Here is a 25843-nt window from a genome sequence, read left to right as displayed (position 1 = left end):
TGTCCAAGGCTTTGCTCTGGGTTCCACAGTAATACAAAATGCTCAGAATGCATTTCACATTTAGAAGGCAGGAACATAATTCAAAATCTCCTGCTTTCATCCCTATCAATGACTGTCTGCTCAGATCAGCCAATCATGAGTTAGTACAACTGTTTTTTTTTTTCTGAGATTAAACAGTTCACAATTATCTTCTTATGTGATGCTTTGAGTGATGTTCAAATCTGATAAGGTCAACACCTATGTCTTTATATGAGCTGATAAAGACCCTGAAACGGTATAGCTTGTACTTTGTGGGTTGAGACAATCCCACCAGGTTGATAGTTCCTTAGCTGATATTCTCTTTGCTGTTAGTTAATGTAAGTTACATAATCAGTCTTGGAGAATTTAGAAAACACTGCAGCACTGTGGAAACAGCAACACATTCAGCATTGTTCTCTCCAGACTTATAACTTCCTCCCTCTTAGTTCTGATTAACTTTGAATCTCTAACTCCAGCTTTCCATGGCTCAGTTCAGCTAACCTTTTCTCAGACATGTGACACTGTGGTATATGTACACAATGGAATATTATTCAGCATTAAAAGAATAAAATCTTGACATTTGTAGGTAAATGGATGGAGTTGGAGAAATATCATGCTAAGTGAAGTTAGCCAATATATGTACACAATGGAATATTTATTCAACATTAAAAGTGGTAGGTACTGGGGAAGCAGAAGATGACAAAGGCCTTCCTTTGGACCCTCAAGTCTAGATAGGCAAAACCAATTCATTCAGAAAAAAAGGTGGTGCATCCTCTACATTCCCAAGGCTTAAACTGTGCCAGATTTAAAAAGAGTTTTTAAAGCTCTTCTTGTTTCTTCTCTTTCCCTTCCTTCAACAAATGTGAAAATTCCATTATGTAGGCACTGAAGATTAACAGTGCTTCTAGTCCTCCTGTGTAGCAAACATTCTGATCCTGGGGGACAGGTGAAGAGATAAATGAAACAGGGCATTGTTGAGTGTTACTATGGAGGAGGCAGCAGGGAGTGGTCTCCACAAGGTCACAGAAGAGTCTACATTCTGTTAGGAAGGTGACTCTCCCACATGACTACTGGATAAGTCTCCATAGCATCTCTGAGTCATCCATGAGCCTCTATTAAGTATTTATTATGCTTTAGGCAACCTGGACTCAAAGATGAAAGATGCTCGTGGCCCTCCAAGAGGGATCGAGGACATGAATTGTATTAACACCTGCGACATAAGGCAAAGAAATAGAGTTCTACTGAAAGAATAAATCAAACCTACCTAATGTGCTAATTCTTGTCAGTTCTCCAGCAAAAGGAAATCAAGCTGAAGATTTATTTAAAATGTCTTCAAAATTATATTGCTTTATATGTTTTAAGATTCTTTCACTCACTATATGGAAAGAGTAAAAATATTATAAAATTAGGGAAAAGAAATAGCAACATAAGCTGGGTACAGTGGTACAGACCTATAATCTCAGTGACTTCGGAAGCTGAGGCAGGAGGATCTCAAGTTGAAGCCAGTCTCAACCTCAGCAACTTAGTGAGGTCCTTAGCAATTTAGAGAGACCCTGCCTCAAAAAAAAAAAAAAAAAAAAAAAGTTGGGGGGAGGGCTGGGCTGGGGAATAAAGTCCCACTGGGTTCAATTCCTAGCACCAAAAAGAAAAAAAAAGGCAACATAAAGGCAGGTAGCTCAAGAGTACAGATGATATAATTGATTCTTCTGAGTTGATCCATTCAATTCAGTAAATAACATCCTATGTCGAATAAGAACAAGGCCCATGGAAGTGCTAGCCTCCCTTACTACTTTAATAGCCCCTATGCTTTTCTTTGGGGAATCAGTCTCCCACTCTCCTAGTTCGGAGGAGCTTTCAATCATAGAACCCAACTCCAGGACACAAACTGTTGAGGGCCACAGCCTAGTTGGGATGACAAATGGCATTTTGCCAGAGGGAGTGGTTGAGAGGTGAGGCCATCGAGCCATTGAGATGATGATGGTTAAGTTAAGCTGTGTATTCAAATGTATACAGACCCCTGCTGTGGGCTTGGGTGCCAGCTACTTTGGAGTTCTTGCGGGGATTCCTGGGGTGCATTCGAGTTGGTTGGTGAAGTTCCAGTTGGTGTGTGGTGTGTCCCTGAGAGCCACTGCATGGGTGACATCTGGGGGAGTTCGGAAATAAAGTTTGTTCCTGCTTGAGTGGCTGGTGATTTGTGCCCAGCCAGACTGGGGCAACAAACAACTGGCCCAGAGAGAAATATATGATCTGAGCTATGCCAAACAGCAGAGAATCCTTCTTTAGGATTTTAGATACAGATACGGGGAGTGTGTATAAGACTGGAACAGGGTGTGCAAAACTTAACAGTGGCTATGCCTCCAAAGTGATGATACAGAGAGAACAATGAAGTCAAAAGCAAGGGTGAAGAGACAGCCATATGGTTGTTGAGTCCCCAGGGTTCACAGTTCTGAGAGCTGACAAGGGCTCTCTTTTGTGTATACCATCAGCAGAGTTCCCATCACCTGCAATTCAAAAGCTTACAAGGCACACTGGCGGAGTTAGTAGTGACAGACATGAAGAGGCAGTCTTCTCTGCTGCTGCATCACAAACTGGAATAAAATTTATCATGGTGGAGGGGGACACAATCTGCTCTGATCAAATATTGCTTTGTACATTCTCTAGGAGACGTTCTTCCTTTGTGTTTCTACATGTGCATCCTTGGGCCATACCTGGCGTCTTATTACCCAAGCTGCTCTTAAAAGATGCAACTTCAAGACAAAGTAGAGGACTGCCAGGCAACAATCCTCAGAATCAAAAGATCAGAAGCAATATTGACATAATTTAATTGGTAGACAGGAAAATTTACAAAACTTACTAAGAAAAAACATTGCTCCCACAAATAATTCTCCTGATGATGTAACATACACCTAACTATAGAAATAAGATCAAGATGTTGACAGTAGTCTGAATGAGTACATTATAATGTGGTACTCTGCAGTGATATAAAGAGCCACTTCGGTCTGGGACACCCCAGAAAGAAACTTCCACAGCTTTCAGCAGCTTAGGTGTGATTCTGTATGAATGCACCATTTTCAATTTTACTTGTTTTGGGGGTCAGTTTCAGTATGCCCAACCTCTTTCCTCCGCATTACCCAGAGCAGGCAGTCAAAAGGAAGAAGATTCTAGGAAGACACAGTCACTGCAAAGTCTGGAAGCAGATACTAAGGAAAGGAAAGGAGATCAAACCTGCTCTCACTAAAGAAGCTACATCTACCTGAGGAGGCAGGTTTCAAAGTCAGACAGTTGTGTACTCTAAGTTGCAACTTACCAGCTACATAGTACTGGGGAATTACTTAACTTCTTTAACCTAGTTTCTTCATCTGCAGTATGGATATAATACTGCACATTCATTTGCTGAGCAACAATACTGTGGGCACTCAGTGAGTCTCCAAGGTTACAAAGAAGAATGAAATGTGGTCTATATCCACATTGACAGGAAGTTTAAATTATACATAAATAAATATAAAGATGGAAAAAGACAGAAGACTATAAGCAAGAAGGAGCTTATGAGAATTAAATGAGATACTGATTTATAAAGTACCTGCACAGAGAAGGTACTCATAGTAGATTCTGTTTCTGCAAAACAAATCTGTGCCTCTAGTCCTAAAAAATGTTCTAAGACCAACTCTTATGGAGATACTAGCTAAGGATGTCCTAGTTGGCAGACTAAGTACTAAGTTGGTCAAGATGGCATGTTGTCAGCTAGTATATGTGCCACTAAGGGCAGACCCATCTAGCCCCTTTGGAGACCTCACACATTCCCCAACCCAGCTTCCTTCCTTTTCTTCTGGTTCTTAAAGAGGTTTATGGGATAGTAGTAATTTTTTGTATAGTCAGGCTTTTCAGTTTTCTGCAAATCATAGTAATAGGCACTTCTTTCCTATTAAAATGCTATGATGCAGTGAAAATATTAAACAATACCACCAAAAAGCACAGTGGAGCTGCATCTAACACATTTTGGAAAGGGTATTGCACTTTGAAAACAAAGGGAGATGGAGCTACTTGGCCAAGAGCCTTGGGACACTCATGAACTATATAAATCTGGAGGCTTCTTCACATTCCTCTTCCCTGCTGCTTCACAGGAACCATATTAAATTGAGTTACATATCTCAGAGCCTGGCTTTGAAAACACATATATTATTTATGATGTTATGCTATTAGAAGAACTTGTGAACTTTACAAATGAAAGAGAAGTCTGCACATGCTTTTGACCTCATTTTTACATACTGATGCCTGTCAACTTTCCAAACACTTGCTCCAGGCAGGTTGTCCAATTTATTCCTCGGTCACAAAATCTTTTCCACACTTTATCCTTTGAGAATTTATCTTGTCCTTTTTCTTCAGTAAGCAAAAATACATCCTGGTCACTGTCTAACCTGGGTTTTTCTCAAGCACCACCAATGAATTCCCTCTTGAGCATTCCTCAATCTCATCTCTACTTCCAAAGGTCTTCTTACTGAGATCTGAAGGCAGCAGCATATATTTTAGATGAAACTTCAGTGCCGATTTTCAGCCCAATCTATGGCAGTAAGACTAAAAAGACAAACAAGCAGTATGAACAAGCCTAAGATGGTCCCATGATCCCTGCCTCCTACTGTTCACACCTGCCTTTGTGTAATCCCTTCCTCTTCAGCAAAGGTGGGAGCTGCGATTTGTTTCTAGCTAATATGCTATAGCAAAGGTGACAGGAAGTATGGGACTACATTACTGTACACGAGGCTACAATGTCTATCCTGCAAGGAGATGCCCTCCCTCACTGCCTTTGATGAAGAAAATGGGAGGCCCATGTGGTAAGGAGACAAATGATACAACCACATATACCGGAAGCAGATCCTTCCTCAGTAGAGCCTCAGATGAGACTGCAGTCTATGAGTGTAAAATAGAGGACCCTAGCAAGCTGTGGCCAAGTGTTGACCCACTGAAACTGTGAGATGATAAATGTGAGAGATGTTTTAGTTACTACATTTGTGGTTATACCGGTATGCAGCAATAGAAAATCTACCTGGGAATGATAAAGCAGCTCTGACATCTGAGAGCTAGCCTGGTACCATGAGCAGGCCTCATGCTGTTGGAAGCTGGCCTGCACTTGCACTCAGGCTCTGATATTAAATATAAGTAATTTCAAAGAACACCAACACCAAACCAGGCCACTTCATGACTGCCAGCAAGAATCAGGCAGAAACAAGACCTTCTGTAATCACATCTAAACATGGACAAAAACACAAAAATGGTCCAAATGACAAAAACATCCTTTATATACATTATTATAAATTATACCTGCACAGAGAAGGTACTCATGGTAGATTCTGTTTCTGCAAAACAGATCTGTGCCTCTAGATCTAAAAAATGTTGTAAGATCCACTCTTATGGAGATACTTGCTAAGGATGTCCTAGGTGGCAGACTAAGTACTAAGGTGGATTCATTCCTCTCATGACTTACAGATAAGATTAAGATGCATACTCACAAATGCAACTGTATAGAATCCAACATAGAACAAAGCTCCATTTCCTTGAAGCCTCCCCCAAACCAACCAACACAAATCCAAATCCTACACTAAAGCTTTTAAAATACCGTCTTACTGAGGAGCCCCCACAATACCATTAGTATATGCACTACCTTACCATATTCGGCAATAAACCCACCTGTTCAACCCCAGGTGTGTTCCTAATTGAAGGCAACTAGTCTTTGGATAGAGGCACTGACAAAACAGTAACAAGTAAAAAAATGAGTTAAGCAACAAGAAAAATGCCAAACGTGACTTTATCACAGAACTTGTATGAAAACAGAAGCATAAGCCAATAAAACAATAAAGAGTCCATCTACAAAAATGGAATAAAGTTAAGTGTTTCAAAATGAATACAAGGATATTATTTGACAAACTGTATAAGTGGACAGGAATAACAAAACTGAGATGGATCCACACTTCAGACTAAACAAACTCTACAAATTAAAGAATTAAATAACTTTTAAATGATTAGCTGAAAGGTAATGGACTATTTTATCACATCTATGGAAAAGCACTGAATTTCTCATTTGGGAACAATAACAAAAGAAAAGATTACCTAGTTTATATACAAATTTCTTGAATGTAATGAAAAACAACAAAAAAGATAAAAATTAAGGGCTGGGGCTATAGCTCAGTGGCAGAATACTTTCCACTGAGGCACTGGGTTTGATTCTCGGCACCACATAAAAATAAATAAAGGTATGCTGTCCATCTACAACTACAAAAAAATTCTTCCATCTTCAGTGGTCCAAACAGTCCATGTGTAGCAAGTTAGATAGACATCAAAGTTGGGAATGCTGTGGGGTATGCTGTAAAGCCCCTTTAGGACAGTACTTTATCTTGTCACAAACTTTTAATGCAGCAGAGGAGGAGCCATAACCCAACCATCTAAGTCCCAGAAAATCTTTCAGCAAAAAATTTTTGGCTCAGACTTTATAATATTACCTAAAGGCAAACAACTAGAAACAACTTTCAAAATCTAATGATAGTGCTGAGAATGTGATGATCATTATTAAGTACATGATTGAAGACATGAATTGATGTGAATATACAACCAGAGATATGAAAAATTGTGCTCTACATGTATAATAAGAATTGTAATGCATTCTGCTGTCATATATAAATAAAAAGAAATCAAAAAAGAATTATACCAACTAGATATCATAGAAATAAAACTAATGGGTCAACACCCTTATGCATATTCATAATTTTCCAAATAACCAAACTCTACTACTTGTTTATTTGGTGATATGTGCCTTTGGTCCCAAACTGATTTTTAAAATTTACTTTGCTGAATTCACTTATGAACTTGCCAGCATGTACGTCTTTTTGTTATTCATATGTGATGTGTGATTTGATGTGTCTGATTTTAGCATTGCATATGCATCTTTAAATAAATGGGACTGGCTCAAGAATATAAAAATAATCTAATGTTAGGAAAATGTTTAGTGAATTGTGTTGTATGATCATATGAGTATTAAAATAAACATGATAGAAAGATGTGAAATGTTTCAGAAGTGATGCAAAACCAGCCAGCCAACCAATCAACCAACCCACCCACCCAGACTATAAAAGGCCAACAGCTAAAGAGCTATAATGTGCCAGGTACTGTTTGAGGTATTCTGGTCACAGCTCATTTAATCTGCACAATACCAGGCAGAAAAATAATATTTCTATTTTGCAGAAATTTTATAGGGCAAAGAGTAGTTAAATAATTGGCTAAGACTACATAATGAAAAGTTGAAGACAGATAGGAACTAAGATATGATTCCACATGCTACTTCTAACCACGGGCCTCTCCTACCTCTTTCAGACATAAATGTAGCTTGCAGTCATGCACAGCTATGAATATCTGGGGGCGAAAACTACTAGATAACACTCAAATGTAAAATTACTGTGACATGGGAATAGTATTAAAGGCAATTTAACTTTTAAAACTGTCAACTTTAGTACTACAGGACCTACTCAATGAAAACAGAGACAATCAACCCATGAGTGCTTGACTTTCTTCAAAGCCCATGTCCTTGGACAGAGATGTGGCATTTCCTTCTGTTCCAAAGTTCACTTTGTTCTAGGAGAATGAAGTGATGGAAGGGAATAGTACAAGACTGATACCAGAATGCAGCACAGATCTGCTCAGGAGTGAGAAAGAGAAAGCTCAAGAGGTGAGCTGCCTGGGGAATGTAGGTAAGCTTCCGCCTCCTACTGGGGACAGTGCTAGGGAGGAGATTCGGACCTCCTTTGGTTGAAGGTATGCCTGACTACTCTCCTGTTAGTATAAATGCAGCTCCTATCTGTGCAGTCAACAAGTCTGGAGACACAATCAGAGTCCCTGAAGAAACAGCCATGGGTGCCTGGTCCAGTTGCCCTTTTTCCCTAAAGAAACTGAATTCACAACATCCTGTGTACAGACTCATGTAGCCAGTGGCACAGACTCTGGTCTTGCCATTTCACGTATGTGTGCTGACAGTAGACTAAGGCACTTTCTTCTTGGGGCAGTGATTTAATCACTCTTTCTGTAACTACATCTTCAAGTCTTTTGAGTTTACTTGTATTTTTAGAACAACCAAAATCCTTTTCTGATCAACTCTCAGATGACACTGATCAATTTCATCCTTTCTAGATGGCACATGGAAAGAAAGGAGACTGGAGTCTCTTGAGAGTTCAATTAAAAAGCTCATGTTAAAAGCATTTACCTGGGGGATGGGGAATGAAACTCCAGCCCCTGAGTTCAAACCAGTCCTATTCAGTCTTGCTCAGAAGCCCCCTCTCTTGGTGGGACATGACTGCTTGCTATGTTTAAGGCAGATCATACCCCTAAGTCATGGGTGACTATACAACTTGTGCAATAATTTAGCAAGGTCACCACTGCACAGAAGGCAGAGGTAGAACTACTTTGTTGTCTAAGCTTTGAACAAGGAGAACAAAGCTAAACACTTCAACAGACATCAACATTTGAAGACAGCAGACTGAGTGTGGCTGAGGAAGGAAGGATGTGAAACAATGCCCTGTAAATCTGACCATACTGATACTACATCTCAGCCAGGCCAGAATCGGTTATGTGCAAAATGATTAATCACCACCTCCCTGAAATATTCAAGGTTCTCCTGCCTTTTCTTAGGAAAAAAAAAAGCTAATGCTGAAATATGACTTTCAGGCTTTTGTTCATTCTATACTCTTTTAATAAAGCAGAACAAAAAATTTTGCCTTGGGCTTGGCTGAGTTATGGGGCTTATCTCCTAAGTAGTAAAAAGCTTCATTCCTCAGCCCAATCGCCAAATCCAGCTCAAGTTATAAGAAGCCTGACGAGGAAGGAAAAATGTGTGTGCCTTACCTCAGGCAACGATGTATCAAATGTGATAACTGCTGTAAGAGACATATTTTCTCTTAATACTTACAGAAAAACGGACACTGCAGAACAAAATTAATTTAGCTGATGGGCAAATGCTGATGGCTATGTGTGATAAAGCCTGGTGTCTATATTTTTGACAAACCTGTGAGGAATTACAACCAGACCCCCATCACTGTAGGAAGAAGGAGATAGGGAAGTGAGGAACAAACCCCTGGGGCATTACCTGAGGCACAGAATCCAGGGCGGGGCACCCACCTACCTTCTCTGCATACTCAGACACAATCTGCTTGATCTCTGCGGAACAGAGGCCCACGATCTGACCCACGGAGCTTGCAGTGAGACGATTCTGCAATCACATATGGCATGTTCTGAAGGCTGAGCCTTGTTTTTCCACTGAACTGGAAAACCTGAACACTGAGTACTATTGCAAAACAGACAACATTCCCAGGAGAAAACATAATTTGGCTTTTGTTCACTTATACACTGACAGGAAGCAAGAAAGCAGCCTCAGAAAAAATGTCAAAGTAACCTCTTCCCATCCTAAGTCACTCAGCTGGCTGGGCTAGCTATTCCTCCAGTCCCAGATACCACTGGAAAACCACTCCTCATCCTCCATGCCCCATGCTCTGACCTCCAGAGAGTCCCTAAACTGAGCCTGCAAGGGACTTAGTGGGTCTAGAACTCAAGGAAAAGAGAAAAACAAATGGGGGAAGAAAAGAATTTATAATCTCTCTTTATTGTCATAGGCCTTTTCTAGCCTCAAAAGAAATGAACCTTCCAGGCACTTGGCTGAACCTTCTGGATGGGCCTTGCACTCTGGGAAGACCAACTATAAACTCAGGATTCCATCTTCTATCTAGATGGTAGTGAAATGAAACAGAAGACAGGGGCCCCTTCACATGCGGTAGAACCCACAGTTAGGGAGGCAGGGTTAAGGCTAGCTCTTCTGCAGAAGACCCGTCCACCAGGGATGTTCCACTCTCACACAGGTCCTTCAAGTCTCCCTCCTAGAGGTCCCCGGGAAAGACAACACTATGCATTATTAAAAGGTTCCCAAAGGAAGGACCTGAGGAACAGGAAAGACTCTGAAGAAAGTCCTCTAGGGAGGAGGTCCCCTAGAGCAGTGAGGGGTAGTGCCAAGTCCCAGCCTCCATGTCCACCCCCATGGCCAGTGGCCTCACCTCCTCATTTGCCATGGCGGTCATCTTGGTCATCAGTGACTGAATACGCTGCTGAAAGAGGAATGGAAGGAGCAGCAGTGAGTGGTTATGATCTCGTAAAACTGAAGCGAATGTCTACACAGGTCTCTGTGGTGAAATTCCACAAGTTGATTCCTTGACTGGGTGTTGAGGTGAGCCACATGATGGGCGATGAGAGGGAACTGGCAGGTGAGGGTGGTGGCTCCTAATAGCTGGCTATGGAAGGCACTAGCCATTTGGGAAAGCTGGGGATGGGACTATAATCTCTCCTCAGGAAACTCAGAAGACTGACTTGAGCCCCACACCTCTTCAGCCACTTGAAGCTCCTCTTCCTCGTGGGCATCTGCCTTTTCTGTAGCTGACAGCCCTGCAGGAAGTGTTGTTTTCTTGTCCTCAGCCTAAAAAGGAAGTTGTGACAACAGCTGAACATCAGAGTTGGAGATTCAGAAAGGACAACAGTGTAAAGAGGCATGAGGAAAACACACACACACACACACACACACACACAAACACACACACCCCTGCTGAGTTGAACCAGCCTCTAAAAGCAAACGGATAATCCAGAAGCCTAAGCTTGCATTTGATCTACGGAGCAGGCAAGTCATGATTCAGGTCCTGGCTGATATCTGTCTCCATTTCTGAACTGCTTAAATGAGCATTAGGCCACACGCTTGTCAGACTTGTCCTTAGGCTCTGATGGGATTTTATCCTGTTGTAGATTCAAGGGCAGATCACTGCTCATGCAGTGATTTTTTCAAACTGCCAGTTGAGATCCATTGATAGGACATGAAGCCATTTAATAGGTATGACTATCATCCATATAAATTATATAAAAATTATATAAAAATAACCTAAAAAGTAAAGTTACATAAAATTACATTTAAAAAATTTTAATATTATATAAAAATTATACAAAAGAAAAGTGATGTTTCACTAAGCAGTAGTTTGGGGGGAGGTATGTGTAATGAATCACAATGAAAAAAATTTGAAATTGGGGTTATATCTAAGTGTTAGAGCACTTGCCCAGCACATGCCAGGCCCTTGGTTTGATCCCCTTCTGCAAAGAAAGAAAAAAATTGCTGAGGGTAATCAAAAAAGTTTGAAAATCACTGGACCGAAGGACAAAATTCCAAACTACTTCATCTCTTGATCACACTGAATGCTCTGGAACCAATCTCAGCTCTTTATGTGCCACACACACTCAAGACAGCCTGGATTACCTGTCCTCCTCTACCACCTGGATGACCTCAGGTTTACTGCTGATCTTTGGGTATCAGTATCACCCGGGGTTGAAAATGCGGATTGGTCTCAGATGCCCTTCTCACACTATTCTAACTCCAGATGCTTTGCTAAAACAACTCTACCATGTGTTCTCACTGTGTGTTCCTGCTTGGACACAACTACAGGGACATGACCTCAAATTTAAATGTGCTATATGGTATAAGAATAACAAGACAAGCACAATGTGAATATGAATTCATGGGTACCTTGTGATTTTCCCAGTTTTAACCAAATTGCCCAAATTCTTAAGACATTCATATACCCAGAATTCTTAAGACATTCATATACTCAGAATTCTTTTCAAACTTAAAATTACACAACAAATTAAATGTACACATCAAACCCTTATTACATATCAGATGATAAATGATACACAACTCAAGCCCAGAAAATACCCTGCTCTGCAAGAAATGATTATTTGAGTGAAAATACAAACATGGAAAAAAAATAATGAGAACAGCAAAATGAAGATAGCAATCAGTGTATAACTAATTGCCAACGAACTGCTACTAAAAGTAATTACAGCTAATACGTTTAAATGTTTACTGTGTGTTGGATCATTCTAGGTACTTTAGATTTTAATCTTCATGACAACGCTGTGAGGTAGGTTCACCGATAGCCCTGTTTTATAGATACTACGAATGAAGGTAAGGTACAATGATTGTGTAAATTATCCAAAGTCACACAGTGAAGTGAAGGAGCTAGTCAGCCAGTCTAGCTTTAGAACATATGATCCTGGTCACATAAATGCACCAATGATGAGACAATCAGCCCAGGAAGTAGAGGGAGGTGGGAGAGGCTTGGGGAGCTGGACAAGTGGAATGGTGGCAGGATGCAGCATGCCCCAGTCAAGAAAATCTGAGGTTGGTTGAAAAATGAGGAAAGAGTTCATTAATCTCAAGCTGCAAGATCACTGCCAAACATTTCAGTGGGTACTTTATTATTCACAAGGCAGTAGTTACAAGTACAGGCTTTGATGTCTATAGGTATCAACCTACAGATCTGGTTTCAGATTCTTATCATGGCACTTTAGGGCTGTGTGACCGTGAACAAATCACAGAGCCTCACTGAGCATCAACTTTCAAACCTAAGAAACAGAAATAAGTACCCTCCTCATAGAGCTGTTCAGGAGAATAGATTAAAAAACATATGCATAGCCCTAAACAGAGGGCCTGGAACACAGTAAGGGTTTGTAACTATGAGATTTATGTGCCTGTCCTGCTGCTGACAATTAAGGATCATTAAACACACACACAAAAAAATTAATTTGACTCCTTTGTGAAGTTTAAGACCCCATGCTGACTTACTGGCTCTTTCATACTTGGCTGCCTTGGTGGAAGGCAGGCCTGTAATTTACAGTTGTACACCATCGCACCACTATGCCCTGTTCAGACCTGTCTAGAGGCCCTCAGATGAAGACTGCTCTGGGTGCCCTGGAAGAGGATTTCATCTTCACACATTTAGAGCCCACTTGATAGACCCTGGGGCCATGATTTTGATCACACTTCACCTGCAGATCCAAGGTGAGACTGCTAACTCGGCTCCCAGGTCTGCAGAGCCTACAGAATAGAAATGCCAGGACAGAAATGGAGAGGCCAAAGGCAGCTGGCACATCCTTGATGCCCCAGCTTGCCCAGGGACCAGTGCCTGGTCAGATGCAGCCCTGCCATCCCCCACTCTTCCTGGGCCTCCCAGGGAGCTGCTACCCAGGCTATAAAGTGTCAGAATGTCACAGAGAGGCCAAGGGGTGGGGGTTTGCTTCCATCTCTCAAGTATTCTCTCCCATTATCTTTTCTTACCTTCTCTGTTTTGCTCTGGCGGCTAAATCCATATCTCCTGCAGGCCACAAAAAAGAGGGAGTTTCAATTACTATTTTAAAAAATCACAATAAATTCCAACAAATGCATCTTGGTTGGATTTTTATATTGAAAGCACCAAAGAGTGTTTAGGCCAAGTGGTGACTGGAGAAAATACTTGAAGTGCCTTATCCGGAAACATATTCCACAACTTCTTTAATTAAGGACCAGCCCTTCATTTACTACACAAATAGTATAAATGGGAACTCTCTGATGGAAGAGAGTACAATATTTCCTTAAGTGCAGTCATTACACTTTGAATCAGGAACTGCATTTCAGGAGTCACAGTGTAAGTTAAAAGCCTTAAAAATATCTGTTAGGCCTACAAATGTGAATGTTTGTCCAAGTCAAATATGCTCTCTAATTGCTTTAATAACTGAGTCCAGAACATTTTTTATTCTCAAACATAACCTAAGCATGATGTCAATAATGTGTATTCATACCATGCAAACTTAAATTTAAAAAGAGACAAGAGACAAACACACTTCAGTATAAATTAGTTCATATTTTTGGTTCAAATTAATCTGTGCTCTAAAAAATAAAAGCAACAATGCAAGAGCTATTCTACCTTAAACAAAAAGCATAATGCAAAACACTCCACCTCACATATTTCAAATAATTTGTAAGGAAATTATTACATGCAATTGTTTAAGAAAAACAAAGTAAGGCCTTTTCTCTGCCCCTGCTCATGCCATGTATCACCTGTTGGGTCAGTGTGCTGCCTCTACTGGTTTGGGGACTGCAGGCTCACCACCTCCCACTTTCCTGGTCCATTCCTTATCCAACCTTGCCTGGGTCTGATCCACATTTGTTAAGGGAAGGCCTCTTCCCTCTGGAGGAAATGGGACCTCCTTAGCAGCCTCATTGCACCTCTTCCTCCACGACCCCGCCTAACAACTGCTTAGCATCATGTCTAGAAGCATGTCTGACATGTTCATGCTTCATCTACTGCCTGAACAGAGGGTTCTACACACACTGAGATGTTCTCTTCTCTCCCATTTCCCTATCTACCCTTGCCCTTCAGCTCTAAAGCCACTTCCTCTCCAGAGTGCCCATCATGCCATAAATATCATCTAGCCTTATAATAGATTGTCCTTACAACCAAAGGCCAAAGAGTCACTTCTATCCATTAGGTATACATCTATAGGCCGAAAGTAGAGCAGATAACACCTAAGGTTAAACTTTGGATCTCCACATAAATTCTGTAAAGGGCTCTGTGGCAAACTTTTTAAATTGGCTCATCAATATCAATTGCATCTTCCTGTATAGGAAAGGCTGGAAAACAAAACACTATTTTCAATACTCCCTGATACCTAGGGTTCTACGTGCTATGCAGGTCACACCAAGCAGAAGAATGTGGAACAGTTAAATGAGGAGAGAAGGAAGACAAAGAGAACCCACTGTGCTGCCATGGATCACATTAGAAGCAACCTGGTTCTGGGGCTAGCATCTGTCAAAATGGCTTCCTGGTTTTGCAGAGTTTCTTGAGTCTGGCAGAAGCAGCTGGAGCACCAGCCTCCTAGTTCCCCAGACTGCTAGTTAGCTTCCTAATCATGGAGGTAGAGGGAGCATCCTTGGCCCAGCTCTAATGTGATGCTTGGGAACTGATCTTGGCTGAGTCTCCATCACTCCCTGTGATTAATGAAGCACTTCTGCTGAAACTAGCGTCAGCACACTGTTCTCAATTGGGGACAATTGAGAACAACACTGGGTCTTACCAAGGTTCCCCACTCCTAAAAGGGTCCTGGCATCTAGAACATTTCATGTTTTCCAGGGCTATAGTTTGTGGAGAACCTCAGGACAGAAGACATGCTCAAAGGCAGACAGCCCTTATCCAAGGCTCAGGGACTTTAGGGATTTCCCAAAGAAAAAATAAACAACTAAATTGCATCGACTCCTCCTTCAACATTGGCTGCAGGAAAGTTCCTCTGACCACATAAACTACGTTAAACTCCCAGCTGCATGATCCTGAATTTAGACCCAGAATTCACTCATCATGCAATGTACAATAATTATTTATTATGTATAATCCTCCAGGCCTGCCTGCTGAGTTCCTGGAGGACAGGGAATTTATTTCATTCACTATATTATTTACATTGAAAAAACTGAAGAATAATCAATCATAAAATAGAAAATCTGCCATTTTAAAGTATATACTTAGTGGGTTTTTGGTTTTTTTGGGTGTGTGTGTGTGTGTGTGTGCTATTGTGCAACCATCACCACCATCTAAATCCAAAACAATTCCTTCATTCCAAAAAGAAACCCTGTACCTATTAGCAGTTAGTCCCAATTCCCACCTCTCCTCAGGCCCTTGCTACCACTAATCCACTCCTCTGTCTCTACAGATTTGAACATTTTACTACGCTAGTCACATTTTATTACTAACATATGGCTAGTGACTATTATACTGGACATTACATTTTCAGAAAACAAACTAATCTTTCAGAATAACTGCCCAAGGTCAAATTAAGATAAACATCTAATTATTTGATACAAAACAGGGGCATAAAATAAGCCATATATACTAAGGGTTATGAACTGTTCTTTATTTATTCAATAGTAACTTACTTAATACCTTCTAGGAGCATGTCATAGGCTCTGTCACACTAGAGAACAGACACATTTTGGGAGACAAGCTTCATATTTCATTTCTTAAGTAAAGAATAACTTTAAGGCAACTCAAAATTAAGACTCTGATACAATAGAATCCAGAATTGTAATAGTTGTGCTACAAAATTCACTTGAATGTCAAATATTCAGCACATAAAACAACATGGCTAGGTGTTAGCCCTGCAAAGTTGATTGGACCAATAATAAAACTGAAATATTATAGGGTTGCAATTTGAGTCTAAAACTGAAACCATAAGTTTTGTTATTCTAACACCATAACATTTAGAGAAACATGCCCAAACACATATAGACAGTCCTTAAGGCATTTAACATGGTTGACCAGGCTCAAAGTCCAGCTTCACTTGAACAAATGAGAGTCAGGAAAGAGGGAAGAAGCTAAATACTGACTTTAGAGCCAAGAGCCCTACGAGCCTGAGGCTAGGATCAGTGACCTGTGACACTGTTTTCAGATTTTTTGGTTCTAGGAATCAAAATATGTTTCCCCTTGTCAAGACATGAGATGAGGCGCAAAACAGAAACACTGGCCACAGACGAGGGAATTGGCTTCCTCAAATCTGGTAACATGCCGTGGACATGCAGAGTTCAGGAGTGAGGGCAGAGGGGGCTGGAGCTGCCAGCACAGCCAGCCAGCTTGAGTGGGGAAGCAGAGAGGGGTGACACTTCACCCTACACAGGGATCCTGTTGGGGTAAGGAAAGTACAGGACAAGGGGACCTGGAGCTCAGGACAGAACCTCTTTTGAACCTGAAGGTCATATTTAAGGGCATTTGAGAACTGAAAACTAGCTGCTGCTGCTGCTGACAGTGAAAAGGAAAACAATGGCTGTGGCTAGCAGCTAACACTGACTGATTTTTACAAAGAAGAACCTGCTCAGAATTCTTGACATATATATTGCTGTATGATCCTCATTTCATGAGCAAGAGCTCCGAGCAGTAGAGAGGATAGAACAGAAGCCCTGGAGTCTGATGGCCAGGAAGCAGAGGAGGGCCTTCCCAGGGAGGGCCCACTGAAGTTTCATCCAATGTCTGCCGGTTTTCAGAACCACTGTCTTCTTGTTCAGTCTCAGACCAAACAACAAAGAAGGCCTATCTTTCTAAAACCATGAGCTTAACAGTACTCTTTTCCTGGAGCCGCAAACAATCCTTATACACTATGAAAATGATATGCTTTTAGAATTGAAGACACCTGAGTTTGAGTCCCAGGTTCAGCCTCTTAATAGTTCTGTGACTTTGGGAAAGTTATTTATTTTATTTTTTTTTTAGCTTTTTTTGAATGCTGTCAAAGCAGCAAATGGGCTAAAAAAACTCTCAGAATGTCTGAAGTATTCACTACCCTGCTTACCACAAACTCATCCTCTCCTTGCCAGAAAAGCCAAAAACAATAAAATAACCAATCTCCTAAAACAATACTAAAAACCAAGCCCCTGAACCCTTCACCAAACATCTACCCTAGGCTCAGAAATGAACTTAAGTCAGCACAACTCTGCCAACAGGAACAAAGACTAGGATGAAGACACTTTGCTCTTTTTCACACTCAGAACTTGGAAGTCATAAAGAACCTTTGTGCCTTGTCCCCTTCCCTACAGGGAGCCAAGCCACATTCTGAGCTCAGACTGCACCATCCAGTGCAGGAAGGGTGAAACCTTCTGAATTCACATGGTAATAATGACAACAGTTACATTGTATCAAAAAGGTCCCATTTGAAATTCAGAATTTCAGAGCAAGATACAAAAATACCATCAACATGGTCTAAGTGTGCAATTTACTCTGATATCGTTTCATTCCCAGAAAAATCTCACTTTCCATAAAAGTAGAAAAAAATGAAGGCATAAATAATATAAACTAACAAAGCTTAATACATTCTTCCAGGTCTTCCTTGGCTCTGGGGTATGTGACACCCACAGATAGAGAATCTCCAGTTTTGGCTCTCCCTGAGCAATGAAATCCCTGCCCACTCTAGGGCTGGGCCTTGGCCACTGAGATTCCACCATGGGGCCCAGGGTAGTCTTCGTCAGCATGCAACCCATCCATTTGCATGGAACCCTATGCTTAGAAGGGTCCTAAATATGTTTATTGTTGCTATGTTAAAATTATTAATAATTGATCATCATTAATAGTTCTTAAGAAGGAGCCTTGCAATTTTCTCTTGTACTGGGACTCCTAAGTTATGTATGTGATATAGGTGGTGCCTGACTCAAAATAGGCACTTAATTCACAGCACCAACTGGTGAGGTGAGGGCAGCCATCACACCTGGCTTAAGGCCAAAACTAAATCCGCCTTTTTTTGAAACAGACCAGTTTTTATCCTTCAGAGGGAAAGATTTGGCCTTATACTACAAAAAGCAGGGCAGGGCGTGGGGGATTGCCTTTCTTTGGAAAGCTTGAATAATTAAAACCAATTTCCTTCCTACTTATTCTGCCATAGAGGAGGAGGCCATTGGATGTCTGCTCAGAGTTGCTAGTGACAGTGCAGTTACTTCCAGCCACCCAACGAGGGCTGGGTTGTGAGGCAGAGCAGCAAACAACGACCTCTCCCAGCACAAGGAAGGGAACGGAAGGAGACATACTCACATCAATGGATCAGTTACCCTACGTAGAGAATACAGGACATAAATGAAAGTTAAGACCCAGTGTCAACCAAAACATTCAATGGAGAGAAGCACGTCCACATTTTTTTTTTTTTAGTAAGAACTGAGCATATAAAACAGTATTTTAAATTTAATTTTTATTGGTGCATGATTATACATAATAATGGATTCATCATGCCACATTATTAGTATATGTACATAACAATTTGCTCAATTTTCTTCCCCAGTACCTTCCCTTTCCCTCCCCTCCCCCTCCCCATTCACTTGCTCTACTCAACTGATCTTGCTGATGTTATTATTTTAATTAGTACATTATAATTTTATTTATCTAAGCAGGATGCATTGTGGTATACATGGACATAGCATAACTTGGTAGATTTCATTTCTCAGTTCTTCTCCTTGTCCTTCCCACCACCCTCCCTCTCAATCCTTTCTCCTCTATTGGCCTCCCTTCTATTTTAAGAACGATTTTTAAAAACTAGAACTATTTTTAGGAAGAAACAAAACCACTTCTGAAGTTTTCATTTTCCTAGTCAGAACAATCTTCACAGGAAAACAAATTTATTTATTTTTATGCAAACAGTATACAACTATTGAAACTGCTTCTATTTCTTCTGTTTGATGTTAAGACTTTAATACATGGAAGGGCACGCAGGGCATACTAGCACCAGACTCTGCAAACTCAACAACTCTCCAAAGAAGGCAGAGCCCAGTACACAGTCTCACACACACATTTCCACAGAGAACCAAAAGGTTACCACTAGAAACTTAGATAATTTAACACTAGAAAGAAAAGATCCTGATGTTGGAGATCTCATGGTTGAAAACAGCAAATTCAGTATGGTAGAAGGCAATCCAGTTAATCCAAATGAAGAATTTAAATTAGCTTTTACCTTAAACAGCTTTACAAAACAGACATCTAGACTGGGTTCTGTTCATTACCTGCCATATTCCAAAAGTGTAGCATGGATTCGAGACTCTTCATCAAGCAGCTCCTCTGCTCCCTGTTGGCGTTTGTATTTCCGACGTGGCTTGTAAACATCCTAAGTGAATGAGACGGAAAAGCAATGGGGAGGGGGGTGAGAAGGATTTCCTGGCTGCTAGATGCCTCCAGTCAGTCAGGAGGAACTGTCTTTCCCCATCATGGCAGAAGTGTCCCCGGTTCTGCTGCAGGGCACTCAGGACAGCTGTCCTCAGGGAATCTGCTATCCTCAGGGAATCTGCTCTACTGAAGACAGAGAGGCAAGGCTCCTGTGAGCTGGGGTGAGAGGCCATGGATGGACCTCTGTCTACGTGAGATGACTTATTTATGCTGAATGCCTCATTGCTGAGAAATAGAAAAGACTACCATGAGGTACAAAGGCTCATTAACAGAAGAGGATCCTTTGCTTTTAACGTTTTGAGTTACCACTGTTAGTGTTCACAGCGTACTCTTCTATATTCTATATTATTTACAGACATAAAAACAGCCATGGTCTTTTCCCTGCAGCATGAGTAAAAAAAAAGGACATATTTAATATGACAAAAACTTCAGAAAATAGTCCAGCATTGTTTCATTTTGTATTTATTTGAGTTGCATAAGTTTATAACATGGATCTATTCCTGAAACAAGTTTCAAACAGTATGAAGGATGAAACTTCTAAAAAGTCCTTTATCACCTTCTCTTTTCCCTACAGTATCCAGCCTCTCTCCAGAGGTACTACTATAAGTTTGATAGGTACACATTCTTCTGCTCCTTTAGAATATAAGACATTGTTTTAACATTTTTATTGTTTTGCTTAACAGAGATAGTGCCATGAAAATAAACTCAATGTATAAATCTATTTCATTATTTTAAACTACATGTACTATTCCTTAATAGAGACGCCCCCTAGTTTATTTAACCCTTTACTTAGGTACAGGCAGATAATTTCCAAGTTCTTATAAATAATGCTTACACAGATGTGGAAGTATATTGGTAGGATAGAAATTTAGAAATGAACTCACAGATTTGAACAGTGTTTACACTATCAAACTGAGCCAAAAAAAGGGATGGGAGAAGACTGTACTGATTTATATGCCCACCAATACATAAATGATATACTTTTGGCAACAGCAAATATTTAAGCTTTCAATTTTCACTCGTCCTATGGGTAAAATTATTTTATTGTGTTCACTTTCCTTACTCAAATCATTAGTGAGGCTGGGAATTTAATCTGCCTTTTATCCTGTTCAAATCCTTGTTTCCCTACTGATTAACTTGTCATTTTCTTACTGATACACTATATAATCTGAGTATTAATCCTTTGACTTTTCTTTAGGTAGCATATATTTTCATTTAAATATTGAGTAGTATCAACTTTCAATTTGGTGGTTCTTGGTCCTATGACATTTTAGATTTTTAATAGTTAGTTTTAGTTATCATTTCCTTCATAGTTCTCAGATTTTATATCTTCTTATTCTAGGGACTTTTAAAAGGAAAAGAAAAACAATAACAAAACCTTATATATTACTTTTTAAATTTATAGTTTACATTTACATTTAACCTTTGAATCTATTCAAAAACATTTTGATATATAGAAAGTTATAAATCTAATGACTTTTTTCTGAATAAAAATTAAAAATCCCAACATTATTAATTTAATATTATGATTTGAAATGGCACCTACATACACAGTGAATTTCTTTAATTCTTTTTGCTTTATGATTCTCTATTTTATCTCCACTATTCATTTTTCAAATTTCCTGGCTATTCTTAACATTCTCTTCCAAGAGAATTCCAGTATCAGATTGTCAACACATTATGAAAAACACTGTTGGTTTTTAATTAGAATCACACCAAACTTAGATTACATCGAGAAGAACTGACACCTTTATAATATGGAGTCTTGCATTGAGAAGCAAGGTTTGTCTCTGTTGAAGTCTTTTATTCTTGAAGACAAGCCTTCAAGTGAATAGGAAATCAGTTCATGTATCACAGGCACATATGTTAACCCAAAGTCCTATGAAAAATTTGAAATGGCAAAGGACATTTCAATTCTTTTAGACTCTAATACCAGAAAAGGAGAGTACTCACAAACCTTCAGAGATACTTATCTTTAAACAAATATTTTGAGGTTTATCCTCAAAAAATTTTATAGGAACATTAAAATTATTATACCCTTTCATTGACTTTATTAGATTGTGTATTTTTGTTTATTTTTGCAACAGAGGCTCATTATGTTGCCCAGGTTGGCCCAAACTCCAGGACTTGGCAATCCCTTTGCCTCAGCCTCCCAGGTAGATGGGAATATAGGTGCATGCCACCACAGCTGTCTAGAGTATGCCTTAGTTATAAATACAGAAGTAAATATAGACATGTTTTGTGTGGTATACATTCTGAAGTTTTATACACACACAAGTACATATGTGTACAAGTATATATGTGTGTACATGTACATATGTATCTATCTTAAACAAAGTTCATGGCATATAATAGTTGACAATAAATGTAGGTCTTCACCCCCAAATGGATGTCCTTCTTGACTGCTAAGCTGTAAGTCAAATAATACCTCATTAAAATCAGCTCAGGGCACTGGGTGTGAGCTAGCAGCTATTGTGCCAGCAAGATATCTAGTTGCTTATCCATGAAAAACTCACAAGCATTACTATCAGGTTTCTTCATATAATGACATTTTTATTCCATTTAGAATTTGTCCCCCTTGATAATCTGGTTAACTCTACCATTGTTTTACTTTCCATTATGAAAAATTTTAAGCAATCTATGACACACACTATATAATCTCAACAATTTGATGGAAAAGGGAAAGAATCAGAGCCTGGTATGATGCTGGAGGGCTGTTCTCATAAACTGCTGCCACAAATATTCCCTAGTGTGTGCCTGGTGTCTACATGAATAGGAAGCTATAAATAACATAAAAGAGACATAGTGAAATGAAAAATATAATGAACCCACTTGACATAGTTACTGTGTATAATTTAATTTCCCCTGAGCTCTACTATTATACCAGTGCTATATAATTGAGCTTAACTGCTATCTTCCTTAGTTACCATTGAAAAAGTCAATGACCCAAGGCAGGAAATAGGATTCTTCCAAAAAAGAACTGACTCCAAAACAATAGCATACTGAAACCAACAGCTAAAAGGACCTTTTAGTCTGCCAAATAATGACTATGTTGGCTTCTGAATGGACTTCACACTTTAAAACATATACCATCATATACATATTTTGTATTTTATAGCCACACCATGAGAGAGAGGCAGAACACAAACTATTATTTTCACTTTAGTATTAAGGAAGCAGAGAGGAAATGATTTGTCCAAGATATGTACGATAGTGTTCAGCCTAGGATATTATTAGGCCTTAGGTACACTGGCTTCTAATTTCTTTTCTTTCTTTCTTTTCTTTTCTTTTTTTTTTTTTTTTTTTTTTTTTTTGGTACAAGGGATTGAACCCAGGGGCACTTAACCACTGAGCTACATCCCTAAGCCCTGTTTTAAATTTGAGACAGGGCTCACTGTTGCTGAGGCTGGCCTTGATCCTTCTGCCTCAGCCTCCTGTGCCACTGGGATTATAGGCGTGAGTGCAAAGGTTTTTTTTTTTTTTTTTGCTGCACTAACTTGCCCTTGGTAGAGGTTCAAGCTACCCACCAGCCATTGCAGCTGGCCCTCTCACAAGACTCATTATACAATCTGAAGCTGCTATGTGGATCATACAAGGGTTTACTTTGAAAACCTAACTTTCAGGTTTCCAGGCCAACTATAAAGAACTACTGCTAAATTACCTTTAAAGCAACAGGATTCAGGAATGCTGATGTTGAATCCCATCTCTGTCAGTAACCAGCCCTATGATGTTGGGGAAAGCAGCTCCCCTCAAAAGACCCATTTTCTTATCTATAAAATGAAAGTAGACCTAAAGTTCTTGAAGGATAGTCTCAGACTCTCATTTGTTATGATTTCTTAATCCTATAAAGATACTAACTTGTTAACATAATTCTGTCAATTTAAAGTCTGAGATTAATTTTTTAAATACTATACTTTACACATGATTATTCTTTTTTTAACAAAACTATATAGAATCAACTTATTTTTGTTTTGCTATTAATTGTTAATGGCAATCATTTATTAATGGTAGGCCAGTGCCAGGTGGGCAGACTGCTATAAATGTCCTGCCCACTTGATCCTCACACCTATGGGGTAGTTATCCTTGTGTTCTGTCTACAGATGATAAAATTTAGGCAGAGAGGTTAAATAACTTCTCCATGGTTACCAAGGCAATAAGTGATAGAAACAGGATAAAACTAGAATTGGGACTAGACACATTCTATGAAACGTTTTATAATCCAACTCTGATCATCCTTCATGGGTTCTGATATTTTGCCTTGGCAGATAAAGGACACACAAACAGGGGTAAAAAATTAAGGTGACCCTTTTGTAAAGAGTTCTCTAACTTTTGCACTGAGAGTCAGATCTACTTGCAGATCTGGTTATGAGTCAGTCTCACCTGTCATTAGTGATGCCTCTGAGCCCACTGCTCGGAATGGCAGGGCAGAGAAGTAGAACAGCACAGTACCACAGCAGCGCCTGCAGCAAATCCCTCATCGCTGCCCTCGCAATTATGGCAGACAACTTCTTTACTGAAATAACAGAGCAGGCCGTGAAGCAGCCACTACCAATCTGGCATTCTACATTCAAAAGCTCCAGTGGATCAGACCATACCCGACTCAGCAGGAAATGGAATTTCCCCGAGTCACCTCCATGGACCTAACCACTCATTCTCACAGCCCAAGCTCAACTCCAGCAGACATTCCTCAGCCCCAGAGCCTGTGAATAAACCCTACCTCCCCACCTGCTTTCACCACCAGGTGCAAAGTCTTAAAGATTCTATAAGGAAAAAGCTGTAACTGGGACAAATGAAATGTTTCCTGCTGCACATTAATAAAATAACAAACAAAACAAGCCTCAGGTATGGAGTAAAGGAAAGGAGAGATGGATAGATGGCAATTTTTGTGTCCCCAACCTTATTCCTATCTATTTGTTCCCTTTTACATAAGCAAAGCGGACACAGGAATGCATCTTCTACTCTTTAGGATCCAGTATAAATCCCACCTCAAGGCTCCTTGAGTCTATAACAATAGTGTAACTAGGCAGGTAAGAATAAGGTGTGCTTTATAAGAAAATTAAAAATGGCTACTATTTTGTCCCCGAGCTTCTATCCATTTTTTTTCTTTTATTTTTTTCCATACTGGGGATTGAATCCAGGAGTGATCACTTACTGAACAACATCCCCAGTTCTTATAATTTTCAGACGGCTTCTCACCAAGTTGCCTAGCCTGGCCTCAACTTGCAATCTTCCTGTCTCAGTCTCTCAAATTGCTGGGATTACAGGCATGTGCTACCAGATCTGGCTTTTTATTTCTTTACTGTGAACTGAAATCCCTTAATTCAAAAGCTGGCCAGCAACAAACTCAAATTCTTACATGACAAATTGTTTTTAAAATATCACAAATAAGCAGAATTTTAGCTACTTAAAGCCTACCTACTTTGTATATCCTTCAGAACTATACCCCCCGAAATTGCTAGCATTTGCTAAACATAGATAAAAGGCCCAGGGCTATAAAAATCCCATGCTGCTGCTGCCCTTCAGAGATCCCTGACCCAGAGACACTCTGAATTCTGCTGAGCATCATCACGGGCCACTTGAGCCTTCTTGAGGATTCCCCATAGGAGTTCCCTTATCTTATTCCCTTTCTGGATCACTGGCTCCTGTGCCAAAAGCCCCTGGATGGTACCTTGGACTGAGGGACTCCCCTGCCCTACAAGCAAACCTACAGAATTGTGCAAATAAAGCTGGAATATGCTACTGCCACCTAGTGGTCAGATTTTTCTCTTTGAAGCGCTAGAATGTGTTCTAGCATTCAGTAGCGCTCAATTAACATTACTGAATGAACACAGAGAGTAATACTAGTGCTTTAGTCCTTACCTATTACTAACTCCCCAATTTGGGGCACGTTATTTAACATCTGTGGTCTTCCATCTGCAAGACAGGTATAAGTAGGGTTGTGAGGATTAACTAATCAATACTTTGAATAGTACCTGAAACATGGTAAGGGCTAAGACATATATTCTCACCTATATATGGATGTATATTATTATTATCATCATTATTATTATCAATAATAAAAATTACTATATCAGTTTACTTGCGTTACATTCACATTTTACATGCTGGATGAAAAGGTGTTCTTTATAGCATTCCCTCTGGAAAAAAACACTGAAGTAGGAATTGAAAATGACTTTTTAAATGGTCTTTCAGGTGATCCAATAAGTTCAAAAAAATGAAAGCTCTATAAAGTCTTTTTCCCCCCATCCCTTCTATTCTCACACAAATTTTTA

At 39.9% G+C, this 25843-nt stretch overlaps 1 protein-coding gene across 2 annotated transcripts in view; it reads right to left on the bottom strand.

Annotated features, from left to right (window-relative positions):
• Positions 1 to 25843, bottom strand: part of Ccdc93 (coiled-coil domain containing 93) — an 85380-nt gene that overhangs the window by 37489 nt on the left and 22048 nt on the right. The window contains exons 7-12 of one of the 2 annotated variants that reach the window (XM_058583284.1): positions 19412 to 19512; positions 18453 to 18470; positions 13196 to 13232; positions 10421 to 10513; positions 10098 to 10148; positions 9176 to 9262 (exon numbers count right to left, since the gene is read on the bottom strand). In XM_058583284.1, the coding sequence (XP_058439267.1) occupies positions 9176 to 9262; positions 10098 to 10148; positions 10421 to 10513; positions 13196 to 13232; positions 18453 to 18470; positions 19412 to 19512 (387 nt within the window). The remainder of the gene's footprint in view (positions 1 to 9175; positions 9263 to 10097; positions 10149 to 10420; positions 10514 to 13195; positions 13233 to 18452; positions 18471 to 19411; positions 19513 to 25843) is intronic. The other variant, XM_046456828.2, reaches the window with a different exon arrangement.

Source organism: Marmota monax, unplaced genomic scaffold (assembly GCF_021218885.2).
Source record: "Marmota monax isolate L192 unplaced genomic scaffold, Marmota_monax_Labrador192_F-V1.1 WCK01_AAM20220418_F8-fsc00121, whole genome shotgun sequence".
Classification (NCBI taxonomy): Eukaryota; Metazoa; Chordata; class Mammalia; order Rodentia; family Sciuridae; genus Marmota; species Marmota monax.
Note: the sequence above shows the minus strand (reverse complement) of the source record. Positions and strands in the feature narration are given on the sequence as shown.